Source organism: Puma concolor, chromosome D2, assembly GCF_028749965.1.
Source record: "Puma concolor isolate L17-30 chromosome D2, mPumCon1.1.hap2, whole genome shotgun sequence".
In the NCBI taxonomy this organism is placed as follows: Eukaryota; Metazoa; Chordata; class Mammalia; order Carnivora; family Felidae; genus Puma; species Puma concolor.
In genome coordinates, this window is record NC_141677.1 from 73,995,009 (window position 1) to 74,015,960 (window position 20,952).

Consider the following 20,952-nt stretch of genomic DNA (forward strand, 5'->3'; position numbering starts at 1 on the left):
TAGTGCCCAGATCCAGCCATCAGCCTAGGAACATGTCACCAAATCCACTGTCAAGTATAAAGAACACATCTCTATCAGCTCACAAACTACACCCCAAAAGAGTGCTTCAGCTATGAAGAAATATATGTAAATAAGTCAACTACAACTGTTTGTATGTTCCATGGCTTGCGACAAACCAGGTTCCAAAAACAAATGAATGAAGCTTCCTGACTTTTTGGGGTTCACAAGCCCCCCACTCCTTGACTGCTGGGCTAGAGAGGACCAGGTGCACCAGAGGTAGCAGGAGAGCATTAGCAAATGGTCACCAGCTGTCTTCATAGGTGCCCCCATTGGCCAGTTGATGAAAGTGGCTGTCACGGGCAAGGCTCCAAGTTAGAACATTTCCTGTGCCTGGAGGGGACAGTGCACTAGCCCAGGCATCTGGGAAGGGGCATCAGAGAGAGAAAGCTAGGGGAAATTGGCAGGTGGATGCAGCCCAAAGAGATAAACAGGCTTAACGTCTCATGAACCTCATGCCCAAATGGAAAACACAGCCTCAAATCTGTCCCCAGAACAAACTCAGCAATTTTAAGGACTGGTCTATCTTGTACCCCAAAAGCAGCAATCAATCAAGGAAGGTACAGGGGACTTTAAGTACTCAACAGCTAGAATATTATAAACAGATCAGTTGTTTCATCCTTGGCCTGCTCAGGCTATGGGAGAAAGTACAAATGTCTTAGCTCAGAAACAAGGCACTCTTCAATCAGCCTCCACTCTAGAAAACACAAACCAACTTAGAAGCTTGCAGAGCTAGAACTAGCCATGAAGTCATGACAGAAAGCTTGGGTCTGATGTGTAAGCACAGAGGCACCATGATGGACTGATTGCTTGTGTCTCCTTCTCAAATTCATACATTGAAATCTTAACCCCAATGTGATGGTATTAGGAAGTAGGACCTTTGGGAGATGGTTAGACCATGAGAATAGAGTCCTTATGAATGGGATTAGTACCCTTATTAAAGGACCCCGGAAAGCTCCTTCCCTGCTTCTGCCATGTGAGGACAAAGCAAGATGATGGCTATCTATGAACCAGGAAATGGGCTCTCAGCAGACACAGAATCCACCAGCACCTTGATCTAGGATTTCCAGCCTTCAGAACCATGAGAAATAAATGTTTATTGCTTGATCCCCCACAGTTTATGATATTTATTATGGCAGCCCAAAGTAAGACATGTACTCAATAACCTCACCTCTCTGCACCTGTGTCATCATGTTGGGCCTTGGGAAGGGTCAAGGATTTGTGACTGTGTCCCCCCTGGGGTATTCAAAAGCCCATGGACAGCATATTACTGCCAAAAATCAGAACAGCATACTGCAGGACCAGAAATCAAACTACCTAGGTTCAAAATCCTGACTCAGGAGTTTCATCTTGGGAGTGGGAATGTACGATGAGCAAAGGAAGGAGGCTAGGATGATCCATGTGGTAATGGATTAGAGTCAGAGACTTCAGTAAGAACTGAGGCTTAACACAGATACACCTTGTTACAACTAGAAACAGATATGCATACATCTGTGGGTTAAAATGCACACTTGTATTTCTTTGTTCTGTGACCTGAGAGGGCCTAAAAGAAATGGCACTCCAGTAGCAATGAGCACACCTAGCTCCCAGATCTTGGTTTCTAATATCACCCTCCATCTTCTTAAAGAAATGGCTGAATCTAGGACAAGGGTGAGAAATAAACAAGGTGAGCCTGATGCATCTTACAGTATCAGAAAATATTGCAGAAGTGCTCAACCAAAAATTGACAGAGATATGTCAAAGGGGCACAAGAAGCCCACCGGAAAGGCTCCCAGTGGCCAAAGCAAGAAATTAAATAAAGCTGTACTGCATTATAACCCAAGGTAGAAAATAAATATGCATGACTTCATATCAATCTAAATAAATGATGGGATAAATTAATAAATGAAGGATAAGAGACGAATCTCCTATGCAAAAGAATAATTTATGTAGTTTCTCTCCCCTCGATGACATGGAGCCTAATTCCCCACTCCTTAACAGTGGGCTATGGATAGATTTCCTTCTAGAGCACACTATGGAAGGGAGGAGGGAAAGTAACCTTACAGCGGAGAAGCTCAACAAACACTACTTCAGCCAAGTGATAAAGATCAACATCAATAGCCATAGATCATGTTGATGGTAGATGCCTTTTATATGATGTGATGCCAATGGCACTTTCCTTCTGTGATCTTCCCCAAATCCATAACCTCAGTCTAATTATGAGGGGAGAAAATCACATAAAGTCCAAGAGAGGGGCATCCTACGATATATTCCTTAAAACACCAGAACTCCTCCAAGCTGTCAAGGTCATCAACAACAAGGGAAGTCTTGGAAACTGTCACAGCCAAGATGAGCCTAAGGAGACATGACAACCAAATGTAATGTGGTCTCCTGGACAGGATCCCAGAACAGAAAAAGGACATTAGGTAAGAAACAAAAATAACAAGGGAATCTGAATAAGCTATGGACTTCAGTGAATAATAATGGATCAGTATTGGGTCATCAATTGCAACAAATGTGCCATACTAGTGTAAGACATTAAAAACAGGGGAAATAGAATGTGGGGTATATGTGACTTCTCTGTGCTATCTTCACAAAGTTTCTGAACGTCTAAAACTGTTCTATAGAATAAAGCCTCTCAATTAAAAAAAATAATTGGCTCTACCGCTCACTAGTTCTAGAACTGTCACTGGGTTGATTCCACTCTGTGCCTCAGTCTTCTCCTCCATAAAGTGGGATTTTTATACTTCACAAAATTGGAGGGCATAGGCTATGAGAACATGTATGCAAAGTTCCTGTTCCAATGCTTGGAATGCAGGAGGTACACAAATGTGGCATAATTATTATTACTATTACCATCGTTGTTATCTCAATAAAATAATAATTTAAACTTATTAGCAACCATCTCAACAGAAGGATCTAAAAGTTTCCTTTTACTGATGCGGCGATTTTGAAACACAAGTTACTGGGAGGAAAGCCTCTAACACTTCACCCCAAACTCATGCCCTGGGATTGCAATGGACGCAAGATGCATCTGTTACAAAGACCCACCTATCCCAAGGTCACCTGGCAGGAAACAGGCCACCTTCCATAGCCCACACCGAATATGATAAAGCATCCCAGATAATGTGATTATTTAAATATGGTTATCCTTGCCCTCATACGCCGCACACATACACACAAAGTGAATCCATGTAAAATTAAATGGTAACATTGTTCAGTTGGTGCTGGAGAGGCGGATGCATTTCCAGAACGTACAACTCAGAATATTCCACTGGTTCTGGAAAGAATGGGAAATAATATACATACACAGTAAACATTAGCATACGGGAAATGTGAAACAGCCACTTTCCACCATAAAAATGTTAACGCATTTTTCTCATTTGCTAGTTAACTGACAACTTGGAACTTTTACCTGGAAACGGTTAACAATAAATTTAATTTATTCACCCAAATCCCACACTCACAAAGAAAACAATATTTCATGACGTGTAACATTACTAGGGGAGCCATAATTCACGGCTCAAGGGTCAGAGCTTCAGAATAGATGGGTTTTCTGAGGTGGCTGGGAAAACCTAAGATCCAGCCTCAGCAGTTTGCCCAAGAGTTTGAAATACGCATAAGAGCTCAAGTCAAGCACATTATAAATGGCAGAGGTATCCGTCACCACAAGCCCACCCCAACAATTACCAGGCTTGGCTGGGCTGCCAGAAACCAAACTATGATTTATTGTTCTCTTCAAATTAGTAAAAGCAATGCCATCCATTGTGAATTCCAGAGCTGATGCTCCAAACTGGCCGTGTGAGTAGGCTCCACTTCTGAAGCCACAGTTCTCTGAACCTTAATTCTCAGCCACTAGGGAAGCCTCTGCATTCACCCAAGTTCTTTAGATAACGGTCGTTAACCTGCAGTATGGGATATTTCTGCACTCTATTAACTCAAATCCACGTAAAACCCCTCAAGATAAAGCATCCTCAGGAAGCCACGTGGGGTCAAGGATTCTTCCCAACTCCTTCATTTTACAGGTGGAAATATTGAGGTTATAGGGCAAAGCAAGTGGCTCAATCGCCCCCACAAAGGCAATCCTGTTGGGAGCCAAATCGAGGTCTCCTAAGCATTTAACACATAACTATGTGATACCTATGATACACATGTATACGTACACTGGAGAAAGGTGGCTTTTTAAAAATCTAAAGATATGTATAGGAGCATGTTCACGATGCCCTTGATGAGCAAAACCTGCACAGCCTTAAGGAGAGGAGGTGTCAGTTATGGGCATGTTACTCCCCACAGGTAAAGCGAGCAAAAAATGGGACACTCAGTGGAGGCAAGCTCGCCGGGAATAGGGTTGCAGAGACCCACTAAGGGGAATGCTTAGGGCCTGTGGGCAGACCCCCCCCCCCCACCACCACCTCAGCCCCACCTGAGCCTGCTCAGTGCTCAGCCCTGGTCCCGGTTTTAACTTCTCACACACTGTCCTTATGCATTTGCATAGCAACCAGTATGGCAATTTTTAATGGAAATAGGACCCCACCACTGTTTTACTTAAAACCCACTGCTGACTTCCTTCCTCTGATCTCCAGACTACATTCCTGCCCTCTTCTCGCTATTCATTTCACACGACGCTCTTCCTCACTTGTGAGCTCCAGCCACACCAGTTTCCTTCTGGAACACTGGGGTGTTCTTGGCCCATCGGGGTTCCTCCACATCCTCCAATAGCTGGTCCTTCTGGGCACTGTCTAACCACCCCGTCCAGCCCTCCTGGCCACCAGCACACCATCTGTCTTCACCACACGCATCTCTCAGAATTTATGTTGCTCGTTTATTGGCATGCTGGGCGCCAGTGCCCCCCAAGCTAGACTGTAAGTTCCATGAGCAGAGAGCCTTCGCTGTCGTGTCCGTCCCCTTATCCTCAAGGTCTAGAAAGTGCCTGGCACACATATACCGTTCGCTGGAAAAACAAGTGCACTATGTTTGAGAGGTATCAAAAATTACTTGAGCCGAAAGAAAAAGCTCGTAAATAGCAAGATCGCAGCTCCAGGTGAGAACTGAGCAGGAGGAAACGCTCTGCCTCCTCGGGCTCAGAGTCTATCAGGGACTTCAGTTCACAGCACAGAGCAGAGAATTAACTCGATGGTGAAGTCTTTATACTGTGCCCACTTACGCTTTCAAATGCCCTGCTGAGTGGCATTGCTCTGATTTCCAAGCCACTCACTCAGTTTCTGTTCAATTTCAGATTCAAGGTTGAGCTTTTAGAGGAGTATTCAAAAGGTGCTTCAGTAACTTCAAATGAGGCGTGTGTGCGTGTGCGTGTGTGTGTGTGTGTGGTCCTGGCTTCATTATTAAACGATTGATATGAAAGTGCTCTAAAACTCAAGATTCTAGACACGTGTGCACATACAGCATTTTCAATTGCATCTGATGTTGGGAAGGCAGTTCTATGGCACTCTGGAATTTCTGAGAGCCATCCAGGGGCACACGGGCTCTGCTGTCCACAGAGAACATGGGTCAATTAAGGCTCCTTGAAAATGTAGCCCCGTGGCCCTGGAACTCATCTAGACAGAAGGCCCAGCTGCGGGCCCACTGGTCCTTGACAGTTCCCCATGCCCTGTGGTCTAACCGCCACAGCAAGGGGCTTTTACGGAAGAGAGAAATGTAACAAGCTATAAAATGGCACAGGGGCGGGGGAGAAACACGTCCCCACGTGCACACAGCACGGACACCGCAAAGAAAGGCCCAGCGGTAGCTGCTGAGCCATCACCTACTATAACAAGATTGATCTGTAGTGAAATAAAAGATAATGCAATCCAAGGGAAATAACTTCGGTTTCCTCTGAGAATGTCTGATGTTGTCAACTTGTGAGGCTACTTCCCTCTTCAGCCCGCCACGGTGCACAGCGGCCCAAACAGGCAGGCACTCCTCGGAGCAGCCAGGCCTCACGCACTCACCGCCGGAAGAACACAATGGCAAAGCAGCGTCTCCCGCAGCTGCCCGTGACTCCTCAGGCACCGCCTGGACGCCCACGGCACGGTCAGGAGGCCAAAGACACCCAGAGTTCCCACCGTGTGTGTAGATGGGGCCTCAGCGACAACGCGGTGGTTTCTGTTCATCTGAAGCCACGTAGCTTTCTGGTTGTCTATTTCAAGCACCATGCTTGGCCCCCCGTGTTTCAAATTAATGGTACAATTCTGGAACAGAGTTTCAACCACAGGAGACATCGTGCAGTCACGTTTTTGACTATCTCTAAGACACAGAACCCTCTGTCTTGGTTTGATGTGACTGTCACCAACACATTTTTTCAAGTTTATTTATTTTGAGAGAGAGAGAGAGAGAGAGAGAGAGAGCGCGCATGAATGGGGGGAGAAGCAGAGAGAGAGGGAGAGGGAGAGAATCCCAAGCAGGCTCCACCCTGCCAGCACAGAGGGTGATGCAGGGCTCGAACTCACAGACTGTGAGATTATAACCTGAGCTGAAATCCAGACTCTGACACTTAACCGACTGAGCCACCCAGATGCCCCATCCAACACCTTTTAACTGTCACATTTTATTTTTATTTTTTTTTATTTTTAAAAAAAATTTTTTTTTCAACGTTTATTTATTTTTTGGGGGACAGAGAGAGACAGAGCATGAACGGGGGAGGGGCAGAGAGAGAGGGAGACACAGAATCGGAAACAGGCTCCAGGCTCTGAGCCATCAGCCCAGAGCCTGACGCGGGGCTCGAACTCCCAGACCGCGAGATCGTGACCTGGCTGAAGTCGGACGCTTAACCGACTGCGCCACCCAGGCGCCCCTTAACTGTCACATTTTACTGAGCATTAATTTCATTGGCAGAATGGCCGGAAGCAAAGGTAAGGAAGGGGCACCAGCTGGTGGGTTCTTTGCTACCATTTCACGTGTCCCTCTCCACGTGTAACGGTCCTGTAAGGCCGGAGCCATGTAAATTATTCACAAAAGCAAGTTCAATTCTCTGCATTCGAAATCCTGGTAATATCTTACACAGGAGCTGCCACCCACCATCACGCAGGGCAACGGGCAGCTAGCAGCTTCCGTCTCCGGAAGATGCTATTAAGTCCCGATAGCCAGTGATTTGCAGATGATTATAACTTTTGCTCTGCATATCATTGCTACTGACAGGCAAATCCCATCAATCAAATGGAATGACTGATTATAAAAGGAGCCAAACTTGACAGAGGTAGCCTAATAAGCCGTTTTTTATACCAACCATGACAACTGACAATGCTCACAATCGTTCGAAGAAAAGCCAGTTCTGCTACAAGCCTTTTCCCTCCCACTCTCCGGTGGCCTCAGCCCTCATGATCCAGAAAGACTTCCCAAATTCAAGCGCCTCGTGTCTCAAAAGGAGAAATGCAATTCAGCGTCGGCTGGTGAGTGGACTCAAGCTCAGGCAAAAAAAAAAAAAAAAAAAAAAGGAAAGAAAACCTCTTTTCCTCCCAGAGCGTCACCGTGAACCCCCAATTTGTCAAGGAAGAAGACACACTGCACCGAGGGGCCCCGACAACAGGGCTCCCACTACATCAACAGTCACGGCACCTTTTCAATTTTGCTCATCTCTTAGTCTCTAGCCAAATGGAACTTATTACTTATAGCTTGTTGGGATTTATGAATTATTTATAAAAGTAGGTCTGTGACTCCAGACTCTTAAAAGACAAACACAACAGTCCCCTCATTGTTACCCACAACGGCGCTTCTATCAGAGAGAGCAGGCAGACGTTCTCCATAACACACGCTGCATGTTTGGGCTGAAATAATCGTTGTGAAAATATCAAGCCTGTAAGATTATTCGGAAGCTATTTATGGGATGCCTAGATGTATTTTTAAACCGGTGTCTTTTATTCCGAGCCAGCCTTGGATGCAAGAAAGACATAGCAAACACACGTGCCACAAACGTATTGCCCAGCTTGAGTATGGTTATGCCCTGCCGATCCTACTGGGTGGTTTCAGACTGTGATCTAAAAAAAAGGGTGGGGGGGAAGAGGTGGCTTCCCCTTAACGTGTGTCTGGCAGGTACAACAAGGCCGTGCCCACCCACGAGCCTCCCTCTGCACCCCAGAGCACAGGGGCTGTGCATCCTCAGTGAGGACTAAAACACGCAACCAGAAGACGCAGTTAGACTTCCCATCTCCAACTCCTCAGAACACATGACCTTGGCTGGCAAAACAGATAAGACACTCTATGCCCTCGCCTGGCTCCATCTCTGTCACAGGCACAGTTGGAGGGGTTTCCAGGGACACCTGGGTTGAAGGTGTCATGCCATGATCTTACCTACACCTCCTCTCAGGACAGGGACACATTTCTTTAGCAAAGAAACCTCCACATGGAACTGGCATCTGAAGCCCTGCCCAAGCAGCAGGTGGCCCTGATGCAAGAGCCCTGAGGGACAGGGATCTTCCATCTGAACCCCCCAGAGACACCTGCTCCTCACCAGCCCCACGCGTCCCAAGCCTACCCGTTCCCTGACAGAGACCCGGCCATGACTCTCCCCAGTGTTCCTGGCCAAACTGCCCAGCCCCCACCCTACCTCCAAGTATGGTCCGGAGGCAGAAGCTGGACAGCAGAGGCCCAGAGAGGCTGATGGCACTTCAGGCCACCTGAAGCTATCATCCTCAGGTGCCTCCTAAAGCCCCCGTGATGAGTCCACAGAGAATGCGAAGCCCCACAACCCTCTGCCCACAGAGGACACCCTTGTTCCCAAACAATCACAGCCAGTGGCAAAGCAGGCAGGCAACAGTGAACTTACCTTGCTGGAAAATATCTGCCAGGAGGGTGAAAAACCAAGGGAAGAGAGGGGAGAGAGAGAGAGAGGAGAAAAAATATTAATAATGATATTGCAAATGACGATGATGATAATCACAGCTAACATATGTTGACTTTGCTGGGCACTCTTTGTACAATATTTCCCTTAACTCAGAGGCAGTGGTTAAGAGCCCGGGCTCTGGAATGAAACTCTTGGATTTAAATCCTGGCTCAACCCTTAACTAACTCTGTGGCTTACATTTCCTAAACCACAAATAGACAGGAGTACTGGAAAGATCAAACAAATTACGTCCTCTGTTTTAAGAGCTTACATCAGTGACCAGCACGTAGTAAATGTAGAGAATTTGGTGGTTATTACTAAAATTAATATTATTATTTTTCACAACCACCTTTTAGAGTAGGTTGTATTCTCATCCTTATTCAGCAGATTGGGGAAAGCGAGACCATAGAAACTCATCCAAGGCCACAGAGGAGGAAACAATCGGCTGGGGATTGGACCCAAATGTCTGATTCCAAAACCCCATCTTTTCACCCACTACCAAGTGCTTGCCTGCTTTACAAGTAACACAAAAACAACACCACACAAGAGAATAAACAGAGGAAGGCTCTACAAGTATACTAAGGTTCCCTATTTAAATCAAAGAGAAAGACATTTGTATGAATTCTCCATATGTAACTCACGACTAATAATGCCACATCTTCCTATTATCCTAGGTCAAAGTCTCTTAAAAGGTGAAAAACTGTGACTTTATTTTTTTTCAACAATTACTTGAGAGGCCATATAGCAAGGACTATGTCTGGTACTGGGAAACATACAGGTAACAAAAAGCATAAACAAACAGTCACTAATGTCCCTCTACTGGTAACCACTGGCACGCCTTCTACCTTACATTTGTTTCTTCCTGTTTTTAATCTTCATAGAAATGCACTCACACCGTCTGCCTTTTGCTCCACAGTGACTGTGGGAATCATCCACGCTCCACACAGCATATCACTCATTCTCACTGCTATATACTATTCCACTGTGTGATTATATCCTAAGTTATTTTCCCTTTGTAATGTTGATGGATTGTTTTCAGTGTTTGACAATTAGGAATTGTGATGAATATCTTTGTACATGTCTTTTGGTGAACATTTATGCATACGCCAGGTCCTTTCTGATATCTTTTTTAAAAAAAAAAATGTTTTAATGTTTGAGAGAGAGAGAGAGAGAGAGAGCGTGGGGCAGGGCAGAGAAAGGGGGAGACACAGAATCTGAAGCAGGCTCCAGGCTCTGACCTGTCAGCACTGAGCCCGACACAGGGCTTGAACCCACAAACCACGAGATCATGATCTGAGCCGAAGCCGGACACTCAAACGATTGAGCCACTCAGGTGCCCCTTTTCTGACGTCTCATATGTGCATTCAGGCTCATTCTGTTCTCAACGTCTCAGATGTGCATTCAGGCTCATTCTGTTCTCAACTGCCTCCCAATCACCCCAAAAGTTCTCTCATCTGTTCATATTTCCCATTCAGTAACTTGAGGTCGAATACAGTGCTAGTAGGAACACAGCAGCACCCAGACATGAGCCCGCTCCTACCCTGCTTAATGGGGTGGTAGGCAGGTACAAAACTTCTGGAAGATAGCTTGACAATATGTAAGAAAATGTTAAATATATAGTCCTTGACCTGATAGTACCACTTCCAGGAATTTAATCTAATGAAATAAGTAAAGGTACAAAATGAGTCTATAAGGACGTTTATCACAGCATTGTGTATACTGGCAAAACAATGATTTTTGCCTATTTATCTACAGGGAATCAAACCAAAAATAATTTATCCCACAAAATGTATTATGGTGCAACCGTTGAATATCTTTATTTAAAGACTTTGATTACTGTTGAATGAAAAAAATCAGCCAGCAACAGGGAACACATGTCCCGAAACCACTTACGAATGCGTACGCAAGCATGTGCGAGCGTTTATCTCCATGAAGAAAGACCGTCATGGAAATGTTTGTCTTCGGGTGATGGGATCTGGGGTCACTTTTTGAAATCCTATGTAAGCATTTCTGTACGACTTTAATTTGTAACACGGACCATGCCTTACGTCCATAATCCGAATTTTAAAACTTTATTTTCATACTGGAAAGTAAATAAGAACTGGACCATCAACATCTACATTTGCTGCCAGGAGCTACACATCAGCTCCAACAAGGTCACAGAGAGTGGAGAGCCCATAAAAGGTGCAGATGGGATGCACACCTGAGTGGATTAAACAGACCACAAGGAGGGAAATACCTGTGGGAACGGTGTTCATTCCGCTGGCGTAGCTGTGACCCTCGCGAAGGGTGTCGTTCACACACAATACACACACTCCCAAGGGCATACGCAGGCTGTGGCACAGCTATGTCAGGTTGCAGGCTCCCAGGACCCAGGCAATTGGCTGAAACACCACCCTATCCCTCACGCTCACGAAAGCTAATTGGGATGTAAATGGGCATATCGGTGCCATCCCAGGACAACTTCGACTCTGCCCTAACTTATATACACTATCTGTTATTTTCTAACCTCCGCCATTCATCATTGGTACAAGTTCCGATACGGCAGTGGAAGGACGGCACTCACCTGCCATGCCTCAACATCGTCCGGAGACTGTGAGAAGGACCATGCGCAGCTCCCTAAATATACCCATCACATGCATCTGTTGCCTGGAACACGCAGTCCATACCACCCACACTCGGACCAGCCTGCACACCTGGAGTGGCTCTCCTCCTCAGCCTTCAAATGTCACAGCCACTGTGAAGTCTCTCAGTGCCTATCCCCACAGAGAGGGAAGTCTCTGTTCCCACCTCTCTGCTCCTAGAGTAAATTGTGCACTTTGCAATTATAGCTCATCTTATAGTTCGTTATTTATATAGCCCACAAGCTCCCGAGGACAAGAGTCATGGGTCTTAATCACCTTTGTGGATCCTCAATGACTGGCATGGTATGAGCCCACACAGGAGGGAAGGAAAAAGGGCTGGTGTGTCTTAGCACTCATCTGGTCCAACCCCTTAATTTGCAGAGGAGGAAACTGAGTCCCAGAGAAGGAGATATTTCCCAAGGTCACACAAGGCACTAAAGATTCAGCCAGGACTACATGAGATTCATTTAACCTTAATGAAGCACAAAAGCTCATCCCTATTATTAGCAAAGTACAAATTAGAGATTTATCATTCTCCTCTAATGAATGCAGACAAAAATTTCCAACCTTGAAAATATCAGTGAAATAAGATTAGTCTTTTAAACACGGATCCAGTCTCGACATCCGTCCCCGATCCTCAACCTCCTATCCATGGCTTTTGACAGGGAGCACTTCCTTTGAAATTCAGTAGTGATTTGAATCACTGGAAAGTATCAGTGGGCAGGGAGGGAGGAAATTCAGGCAGGGATTTAGTGACCTTATTCCTTCCCGTTTCATTGTATATTTCACGCTTTAGCAGACAAACCTGCATAGAGTACTACTCATATCCTCTATTCCAAGAAACACTCTTGAATTTTGTATAAGCTATTTAAAATTAAAAAAAAAAAAACCTTTTTCAGCTTCATTTACATTTTGCACCTTTTTATTCAAATGTAAATTTTAATAAACACCAGTATAAATATTGCAACAATTTTGCACATGAGTTATCTTGTAATTTACACTCTAAATTTATGTCTTTTGTAGTCTGTGGCATAAATCATTCTGCTCTTAGCATTAGTTAGCTCTTTGCTCTGTATAATAATGGCTTGGGTACCTTCTTTAAAGTTTCACTTGTCTAGACTCAAACAGCCATCCAGGCTCAGGCTCCAATGATTCACGGGCAGAAGAACAGAAAGAAAGTGAGAAGACTGTAAATCCTGTGCTGTTTGGCCACATTTTACCTCCCCCAGATTCTGGACCTCAGAGGGTATTAGCTACAGGAATACTCTAACCACTTTCATGTCCATCATCCCTAATCCCCAAGCCATAGGGACTAGTCACTTATAAAACTCAAAAGGCCCTCACATTTGAGTGACATATTCTCCTTTTAGTGTAACCAATCGCTCAGAATTATTTGGGAGTCAATCACTTACACACTCTGCACTTGAAGTTCCTTGCTGATGAGCTGGAGATATTTTAACACCCACGCCCTGGTGTTGGGCAGGTTCAGTGGGATAATTTCCAGAAACAGCTGCCGTTAAGAATCACTCTGAGAGTGAGACTCAGTGCCATCCTTCCTGCTTTCCCAGGAATGGGAAATCACACAAGCACGGGGCTGGGAGTCACCAACACCCACCCAGCCACAGTCAGGTTGAGCCCAAAGGACACTAGGGACACTTGTGCAGAGGAAATAAACTCCTTCAGACAAAGCTCTGCTCACACTCACTTCCCTCAATCAGTCACAGGAACAAAGAAAGCCTGTTCTCCAGCCCCAGCCCCACCCCCACCCCCGGAGCCATTCTGGTCCTATAGATAGAAGAAAGGCCATGTGTAAGATGGCGACTCAGATGTGGGGAGAAGAAAATCAAAAGGAGCTCATATTTGTCTTTCTTAGCTTGATGCCCAGTTTCTTCCGTTAGGAATGAGCATCAAGGGTACTTGTCCCCTCCCCCACAGTCACTGAGAGAATTCACACCCTAGAGTTCTTTAATGCACTGAGTCCTCCAGAGACAGGGGCCATAAAAAGACTGGATTACTTATTATTATTAATAAGTTATGGCAATTAGACTGGGTGATTCCTAAGCGTTGCTGATTAAAAACTTTCTTGAGTGCCTACTCATCCACATGGCTAGTGTTTACCTCTATTAAAAATGATTTAACTACACTCTGGGTGAACCCCTCTCTTGCGCCTGGGTTAATAATTAGCAGTGCACAGAGCCACGCGGGTTAAGTGAGTTGGCTCTCCTTTATTTATCTATTGCTTTATTTTATGAGGAGAACTGGATGGCAGTCTCATTGCCCATTGAGCCTGCTAGGAATAATTTACTATTTCAATCCACAGTCCATGGAGATGGTTAGAGAAAACTTCACTATTATTACAACATCACACTCAGCCCACACCCCACGGCACTGAAGATATGCCAAACAGAGAAAGACGGGGGGAGGTAAAGTTACCAGTCCTCAAACAATGTAATCATACTACTCTCTCAATTTTGCTTTCTCTTCTAGGTTAAATTATATATGAGGGGAGTTTAGTTTCTTGAAAATGCATGCACTTAACTCCCATTTAAGAAGTCTCACCTGGGGAGATAGCTGTCTTGTGAGTCCTCCTGTGGTTTGAGCTACAGAAAGAAAATTCTCTTTCAAGTACAAGTGCTTTTACAGTAAAGCACTGCAAATTTTACCGGGACCCAACTAACCAGGGGCAAAGGGAGAGACATAGAGAACAGCTGAAATGAACACTGCTTCCTCGAATGGGGTGAGGTACGCCATCGACCAAAATCAGTTTCAAGATCAGCTGAGCTCTCCCTTCGCCAGATTTCAAAAACCAGATTTCATATACGTCAATAGGAAGGGCAACTAGAATTCAGTCTCTACATTTCTATAAAGCTCTGTGAATGAAGAGAATCCTTTCTTTTCTTTGTTGAAAAGTGGGCCCACCAATGCCTCCTCTCTTGTCGAACACCAGCACTCCAGAGTAGCTGTGCTGGACACTCACAAAGCTGAGGTCCAAAAATGGCAGGCGTGCTTCCCAAGGAGAGCTGGGTTAAGTCCTTCTCTCCCAAATACAATCTAGTGTCATGTTACCGCATAACCATGGCCACCGGATCCCATGACCTAAGATGGGGTCCTGGCCCCTCGACCAGATGGAAACCAAGGAGGAAACCTCTTGCAGACTATGTTCTCATCTAGAAGACAGGGATGGGAGAGAGAAGCTTCTTCTCTCCCCTGCAGCTATCACGAGGATCAAGCTGGAATAATTTAAGCAAAACAGAGGACACGGACTTTAGCATCAAATAACACTAAGTTCAAATCCTTGCTAGTTCACCATCCTGGCCATCTTGGGCCAGCTATTTAAGCCCTCTCTCCGGGTCTTGGTCTCTTCATTTAGAAAACGGAGATAATAAAACTTTCTTTTAGAATTCAAAGGGACAACCCAGATACATGGAAAACAATTAGCACAGAGTAGCTGGTTTACGGTACACGTTCAATAAGTGAAAGTTAATGTTATTATAATAACAAGCAGTAGAACAGGATAGCAAAGAGCTCAGGTCTCGAAGTCAGAGCTGGTTCCACGTCAGACTGTGCGATCTTGGGAAAATTACTTTAACTTCCCCAAGCCTTGCATTTCTCATCAGCAACACGCAGATAATAACAATAGCTAATTTCTGTGCTACCTCATAAATTGCTATGGAGATTAAATGAGTAATGCATATAAAAATGGACAATAGCTGGTACTTAGAAATATTCCTATACATTGTAGGATTATTAGTCAACACACATATATTGATTGCTTACCATTTGAAAAGACTTTGTGACTTATATAGGACTGTAAAAGTATCAGAAGAGAAAAAAAATCCATTAAAATAAAATGATCGTTTTAACTCCTTCTTGTCATGCAGCTATATGCCATTAAGAAACTCTGGAGCAATTCCCAAATACCACCTAATGAAGGAAGGATTTTTAATGTTTTATATCAGAGACTGAGATCCAGTAACATCCTGATGATCTAAAGGGTTGTGATTAAAACCCAGAAATTACAGAAAGCCAGGCCTGGTCTTTCTTTATGGTGCCACTCACCCCTCTGACGTTGCCTAGCTCCTCTGGACCTGTCATTATTTCTCAAGGCCACGATGTAAAGGGCTCATGCAGCCCTGCCCTGGGCTTTCATCCATGCTTGAAGTCATGCTCCATGAGGCCCAGGGTTCCAAGAAGGTAGGGACTGCATGGGGGCAGCGGAATTGAGACCCACTCTGCCAGGGACAGTGGAGTTCTATGAAGAATTTGCCTTTAAAAAAATGGGGGGGGGGTTGCTGCTTTATTAAATAATTTTTTAAGTTTGAATACAATAAGCCACTTAAGCTCCTTCCTATCCAGGTGCAAGTCTGTGCTCTCCTGGAGCACAGCCAGAGCAAAGACTCCTCCAGAGCTCCTGGCTTGGCCTCAATGGCACCACATAGGAGCTGTGATTAGTTTTCTGTGTCTCCAAAGCCAGACAGCTCAGGCAGCCCTGTGGCCACACAGCCCATTTCCATGCTCCCCCGGTTTCCCCCAGGCACACTCAGGCGGCTCAAACTGAACGCAGCCCTGTGATTCTTGGTTATTAAGCACTAGCTGCAAGGCCTCACTCCTCAGTCTCCAGCCCTCGATGCCAAAAACTAGCCCATTCTTTCATGCAGGTGGGCCTTGTATCTCTCTCCCTCTTTCTTCTCCGTCTCACTCTGGATGCAGGCTAGGGAAAGTTCTATGGTTTTCCTTGCTCCTGGCCTCTCCTCACCTTGTATCATGTTGGGAATGAAGACCAATACTTAGCCCGTCATTGGCGTACCTCTGAAGGCACATGGCACTCAGTAAACGTCTTTTAGTATTTGTGAGTCAGAAAAGAAATTTTTTAAAGCCCCGAAGTAGCTTCCTGCTACATTTTCTGAAGAATGTGCTACCGACATCAATCTTGGGCCGTGTGCCTGTAACACATCACCCTGCACTGACTTGGGGAAGGCAGTGCACTCAATGCAAGCTAGTAAGTCCCTAAGATTTTTATGACATGCTATCCTTAGTATATCTCATTCCTAGCACAGAGGGATAAAGCTCTTAACTACTGAAAGAACATAAAAAAATAGATTTAGGAATAATACTTTTTATGATTGCATTCTGTATACTGTGGAAGTTATGTTCAAATCTGCTAGTACTTTATGGTGCTGATAAAGTAGAACAGTATGGCTTCCCGGCTAACAGTGTATTTTATATCCATTTAAAATGTTTTCTCTTAAATTGAATTACTTTTTGAGTAATTATAATAAGACTAATCTGGGCTTAATGAATTCATGTACAAATACTTTAGACTGCATTATTAAAACCTCTATGATATGAAACTATATTAAACTCAATCCCTCTAGCAACCAATGTTTTTCTTTGAAAAGCATACATGACTTTCTCTGAATTCTTTTAAATCCGCTAACTGAGAAATCATAAGAAGCCACATTAAAAGCTCGAACAACAGAGTTCGATAAATAATATTGTTCGAATTTCCCTAAACTTACATAATTGAGTATTAATTGAGGGGGGGGATCACAGAAAGTATTTTTTATTAAGGATCCACATATGCAAAGGGCTGAAGCATCAGTCCACCTTCCAGAAGAAATCAGTTTGGCTCTGATTAGCAATGCTATAAGACCATTATTGCTAAAAAAAAAAAAAAAAAAAATGAGCCTGCAGCAATCAAGCCTTATGTTCTAAAAAAGTCTCCAAACACAATAGTCCAAATATCTGGATTCTAGTTCACACTCGAGGCAAAACCACTCATCTTCTCTGGGATTCAGTTCCTCCAGCTACAAACCGGTTTGATCTCTGAGGTCCCTTCCAGTTCTAAAGCACGATGGTTTTAAGTTTAAAATTACACACATTATATCAAATGGGCTCTTGTTGCATACTGCTTATTCGTCATCTTATCCACGCTAAATTACATTCACAGAAAAAAAAATTTCATTCCCTGCAATTCACATACATCCACAAACACATCCATAATACAGCTGGTGGTTTCAAATTTATCCCAAGATATTATCTCAGTAGAGCATTTTTCCCATTACAGATAAATTATAAACCATCTGAAATCTTTAAGGTTCTCATGCCTTCCTGAATCAATTTCTATGGCCCCCACCCAACATAAAAGATGCTCTTTCCAAGCCAACTGGGTAACTTCATCACCCATGCATTCCTCAGGCAGGTCTCCAAGCACCAGGCTTTAACTGGATTGGTTGCCCAGTTTTCTAAATTCAAACTAGATATTTATAGATGTCCAACAGGATAAGTCTCTCTCTTTGCCAGGTGATCATTACCAGGATAGACAACTTTAAAGTAAACATAAGACAATGGCCATCATCATTATTCTGATGGGTTGGCACAAATTACTATCAGGAGAGCTCCCAGGAGCCAGAGACAATTAAAGTCTGAGTTCAGAGAAGCCGCCCCCAACATCAAGCATTGCTGATTAGGATGATTTGGGAAGTAAATATGCTTCGGCAAATTGGCCCACGTCTTCAAGGAGGAGGTTCGGCCACACAATACACTCTGGCCCAACCTCAGTTTCAGGAGGTACAGGTTCTGGCCTGGCTCTACCATAATTCCTCTTCATAAATGTGGACAAGCCATTTAAGTGCTCTAGATCCCAAAGACGGTTTGACTGGAAAACTTCTGCCATCCTTTCTGGGTCTACAGTTGTATCTTGAACATTCCTGAAATCCTTCCTAGGGACTCTGCTATGCACCCCCAACCACCTGCACATCTCCTTGGTGCACTAATACATATCTGTCCTTTTCTCTCTCTTTCTCTGCAGCTAAGCTGAAAGCACCATGATGTTCTGTCCATTGAAGTCCCAAAGTCCAAGGCAGAATATTAGAGTGTGGTAGACACATCTTAACGTTAACAATAACTGATATGTTTTCAGAGCCTTCAGTAGATCACCCACTATTTCAAGTTCTTTACACAGACTGCCTTAATCCTCTCAGTCACTCTAAAAGTTAGCTATCATTACTATTCTCATTTTGCATATAAAGAAACAGAGGCTCAGGGAGGTTAGCTAAAGTTACCGAAGGTCACGGGGAAGCAAGTGATCTGGGATTCAACCCAAGCAGTCTGGCTTCACAGCCCAACTCTTAACCACGGTGCTACACTGTGTCTTAATGAATGCCCCCAACTGTCCTTCTACACGAAGGACAACAGTTGAAGTACCTCATTCCCTCAAACACCCCCAGGGAGTTAACTTGAGCCCTATCCATAATACCTTTTCATATCTAAACTCCCCTATTTCCGGAACCCCAACCACATTTTTTTCTCTGCCTTTATCGTCATATGGATTTGGAGTCCAATTGCAGAAACCACCTAGGTGAGCCCTGACTTTTTAAAAACTTTACAAGTACTCTTTTTTGAAAAAAAAATGCAACTATCTCAGTAGGTTTATGGCAACAGCTAAGGTAAGATAAGGACACAGGGACAAGACGCAGAGCCAGATGAAAAGAGAAGAATTCCAAGAAGAGGTCAAGGGAAGGGAGGACAGTCCAACACAAGGACATACACCTGAGCTACAGAGACTTGTGCAGCTAATGCAGCTGTCATCCTTCTAGGATTCAGGAAGAGGAGGAAGTGGAGGTGGGGGGACAGAGGGAGAGTGGCAGGTGGGGGGGGGGAGCCAGTGCAAGCAGGACACATATGGGCTCTGGAGTCCCAGTGCCTGAGCTGTGACCCTGGCTCTACCACCAGCAAAGTTAGCTGCCCTCTTTAAGGCTCCGCATCACCATCCAATACAATGGGAATCACAGAAGCTTTTAGGAGGATTAAGGCACATCCATTCCCTAAAGCCTTTTTAAAAAAGTTTTTTTAATCTTTATTTATTTTTGAGAGAGAGAGAGAGAGAGCATGAGCAGGGGAGGGACACAGCGAGAGGGAGACACAGAATCCGAAGCAGGTTCCAGGCTCTGAGCTGTCAGCACAGAGCCTGACGCGGGGCTCGAACTCACAAACCGTGAGATCATAACCTGAGCCGAAGTCCGACATTTAACCGACTGAACCACCCAGGTGGCCCTAGCCCCTAGAGCCTTAACACAGCACCCGGCACACAGAAGGCACTTAGTAGAAGCAGGGAATAAAGGAATAAAATGTACTTGCTTGGATCTAAAAGCAAAAAGGCTACTCCCCATGGCCACCAGCCCCCTGGCATCGAATGATGCAGCCCAGGGGAACAATAGGAAAAAACATGTCCAGCAAAGGGGCATTCATTCTCTCCTAGTTGTACTCATTCCTGAGGAAGCAGGATCAATGTTTATTATGTGAGCAAACATTAAACCCTAAAGTATTGCCCCACACTCTCTATCACATAAATGCTAGTATTTTGCAGAGGGAGGTGGGAGCGAGTAATTAAATGTGCACTATAGGCACTCCATGAATCTTTCAGAGCGCGGGTCTTTCTTCCGGAAAGCAGTACATTTGTTTAAAGTCACCCACTCACAGGCTCGGTGTAGATAACGTGGCTCCTCTCTCTTCATGGGCCCACGTCTTGGCCGCACATGGAGGGACCTCACACTGGGCTGGGCTCTTCTACAATAGAACCGGGCATTTCCGAGGGGCAGAGGACCCAGAGAGCTGAGGACACCTTTTAAAAAAACCCTGCGGCTGTAAATTTTTATCCTTGTGAAGAAGAGCCGGCAAGCAGTAAATGTTGTTACCACACATCATACCCCACTGAGTAGCTTTTCAAAAGAAGGGGAAGTTCGCTTGGCAGTTTAAGATTCTTTTAAACCTGTACGACATTATTCACCGGCTCAACACAGTCATGAAATGTAAATGTCATTTTCACGAAGGATTTGGGTGGTTGGCTTGCCCTGAAAAAAGGATTCCAACATCTTACAGAGCTTAAGAAATTTTAAGTATGCTTTCTATACACACACACACACACACACACACACACAACACATGTATATGTGTGCACACACACATATGCACACACACACACACATACATATACGTACATAGATATGTATATATGCATTTTTTCCAGCATCATGGTTATTATTCTTCAAGTCCAGAATCTGGCTTCTAGTTCTAGCTCTGCCCCTAACTGGTCATGGCTGGTACCTAGTCCCTCTTGGAATGCCTCAGTTTCCTCACCTGTAATTGAGGATAAAGCAGCCTTCGTTATGTCATCAAGGAAAACATAAGATAATGGATGCAACTGCACTCAGGAAAAATAAACTTAAATTTTCTGATGCTTTGTTAGTGTTCACTGAAGCTGATACACTATAATGAACAATCAATGGACCTATAGGAAACTAAAGCCCAGATCCTACAGGGAGCTTACAATAAAAGAAGCATCAGACACGCTCAAGGCAAAAGTGTTAAATTCTACAGGAAGAATAAAACAGAACAGTGAAGAAAAGAGATCTTTCAAGAATGGGACTTCATGCACCAGATACAAGCTGGGTTGGATGGTGAAGGGCAGTCCTAAAC

The 20,952-nt window shown here is 44.5% G+C and overlaps 1 protein-coding gene across 2 annotated transcripts in view; it reads right to left on the minus strand.

The window, feature by feature from the left end:
* GFRA1 (GDNF family receptor alpha 1) overlaps positions 1-20,952 on the minus strand; it is a 212,998-nt gene that overhangs the window by 142,005 nt on the left and 50,041 nt on the right. The window contains exon 5 of one of the 2 annotated variants that reach the window (XM_086680958.1): positions 8,795-8,809. The exons of the other annotated variant lie outside the window; for it this stretch is intronic. Coding sequence (XP_086537084.1) covers positions 8,795-8,809 — 15 coding nt within the window. The remainder of the gene's footprint in view (positions 1-8,794; positions 8,810-20,952) is intronic. 2 annotated transcript variants of the gene reach the window in all.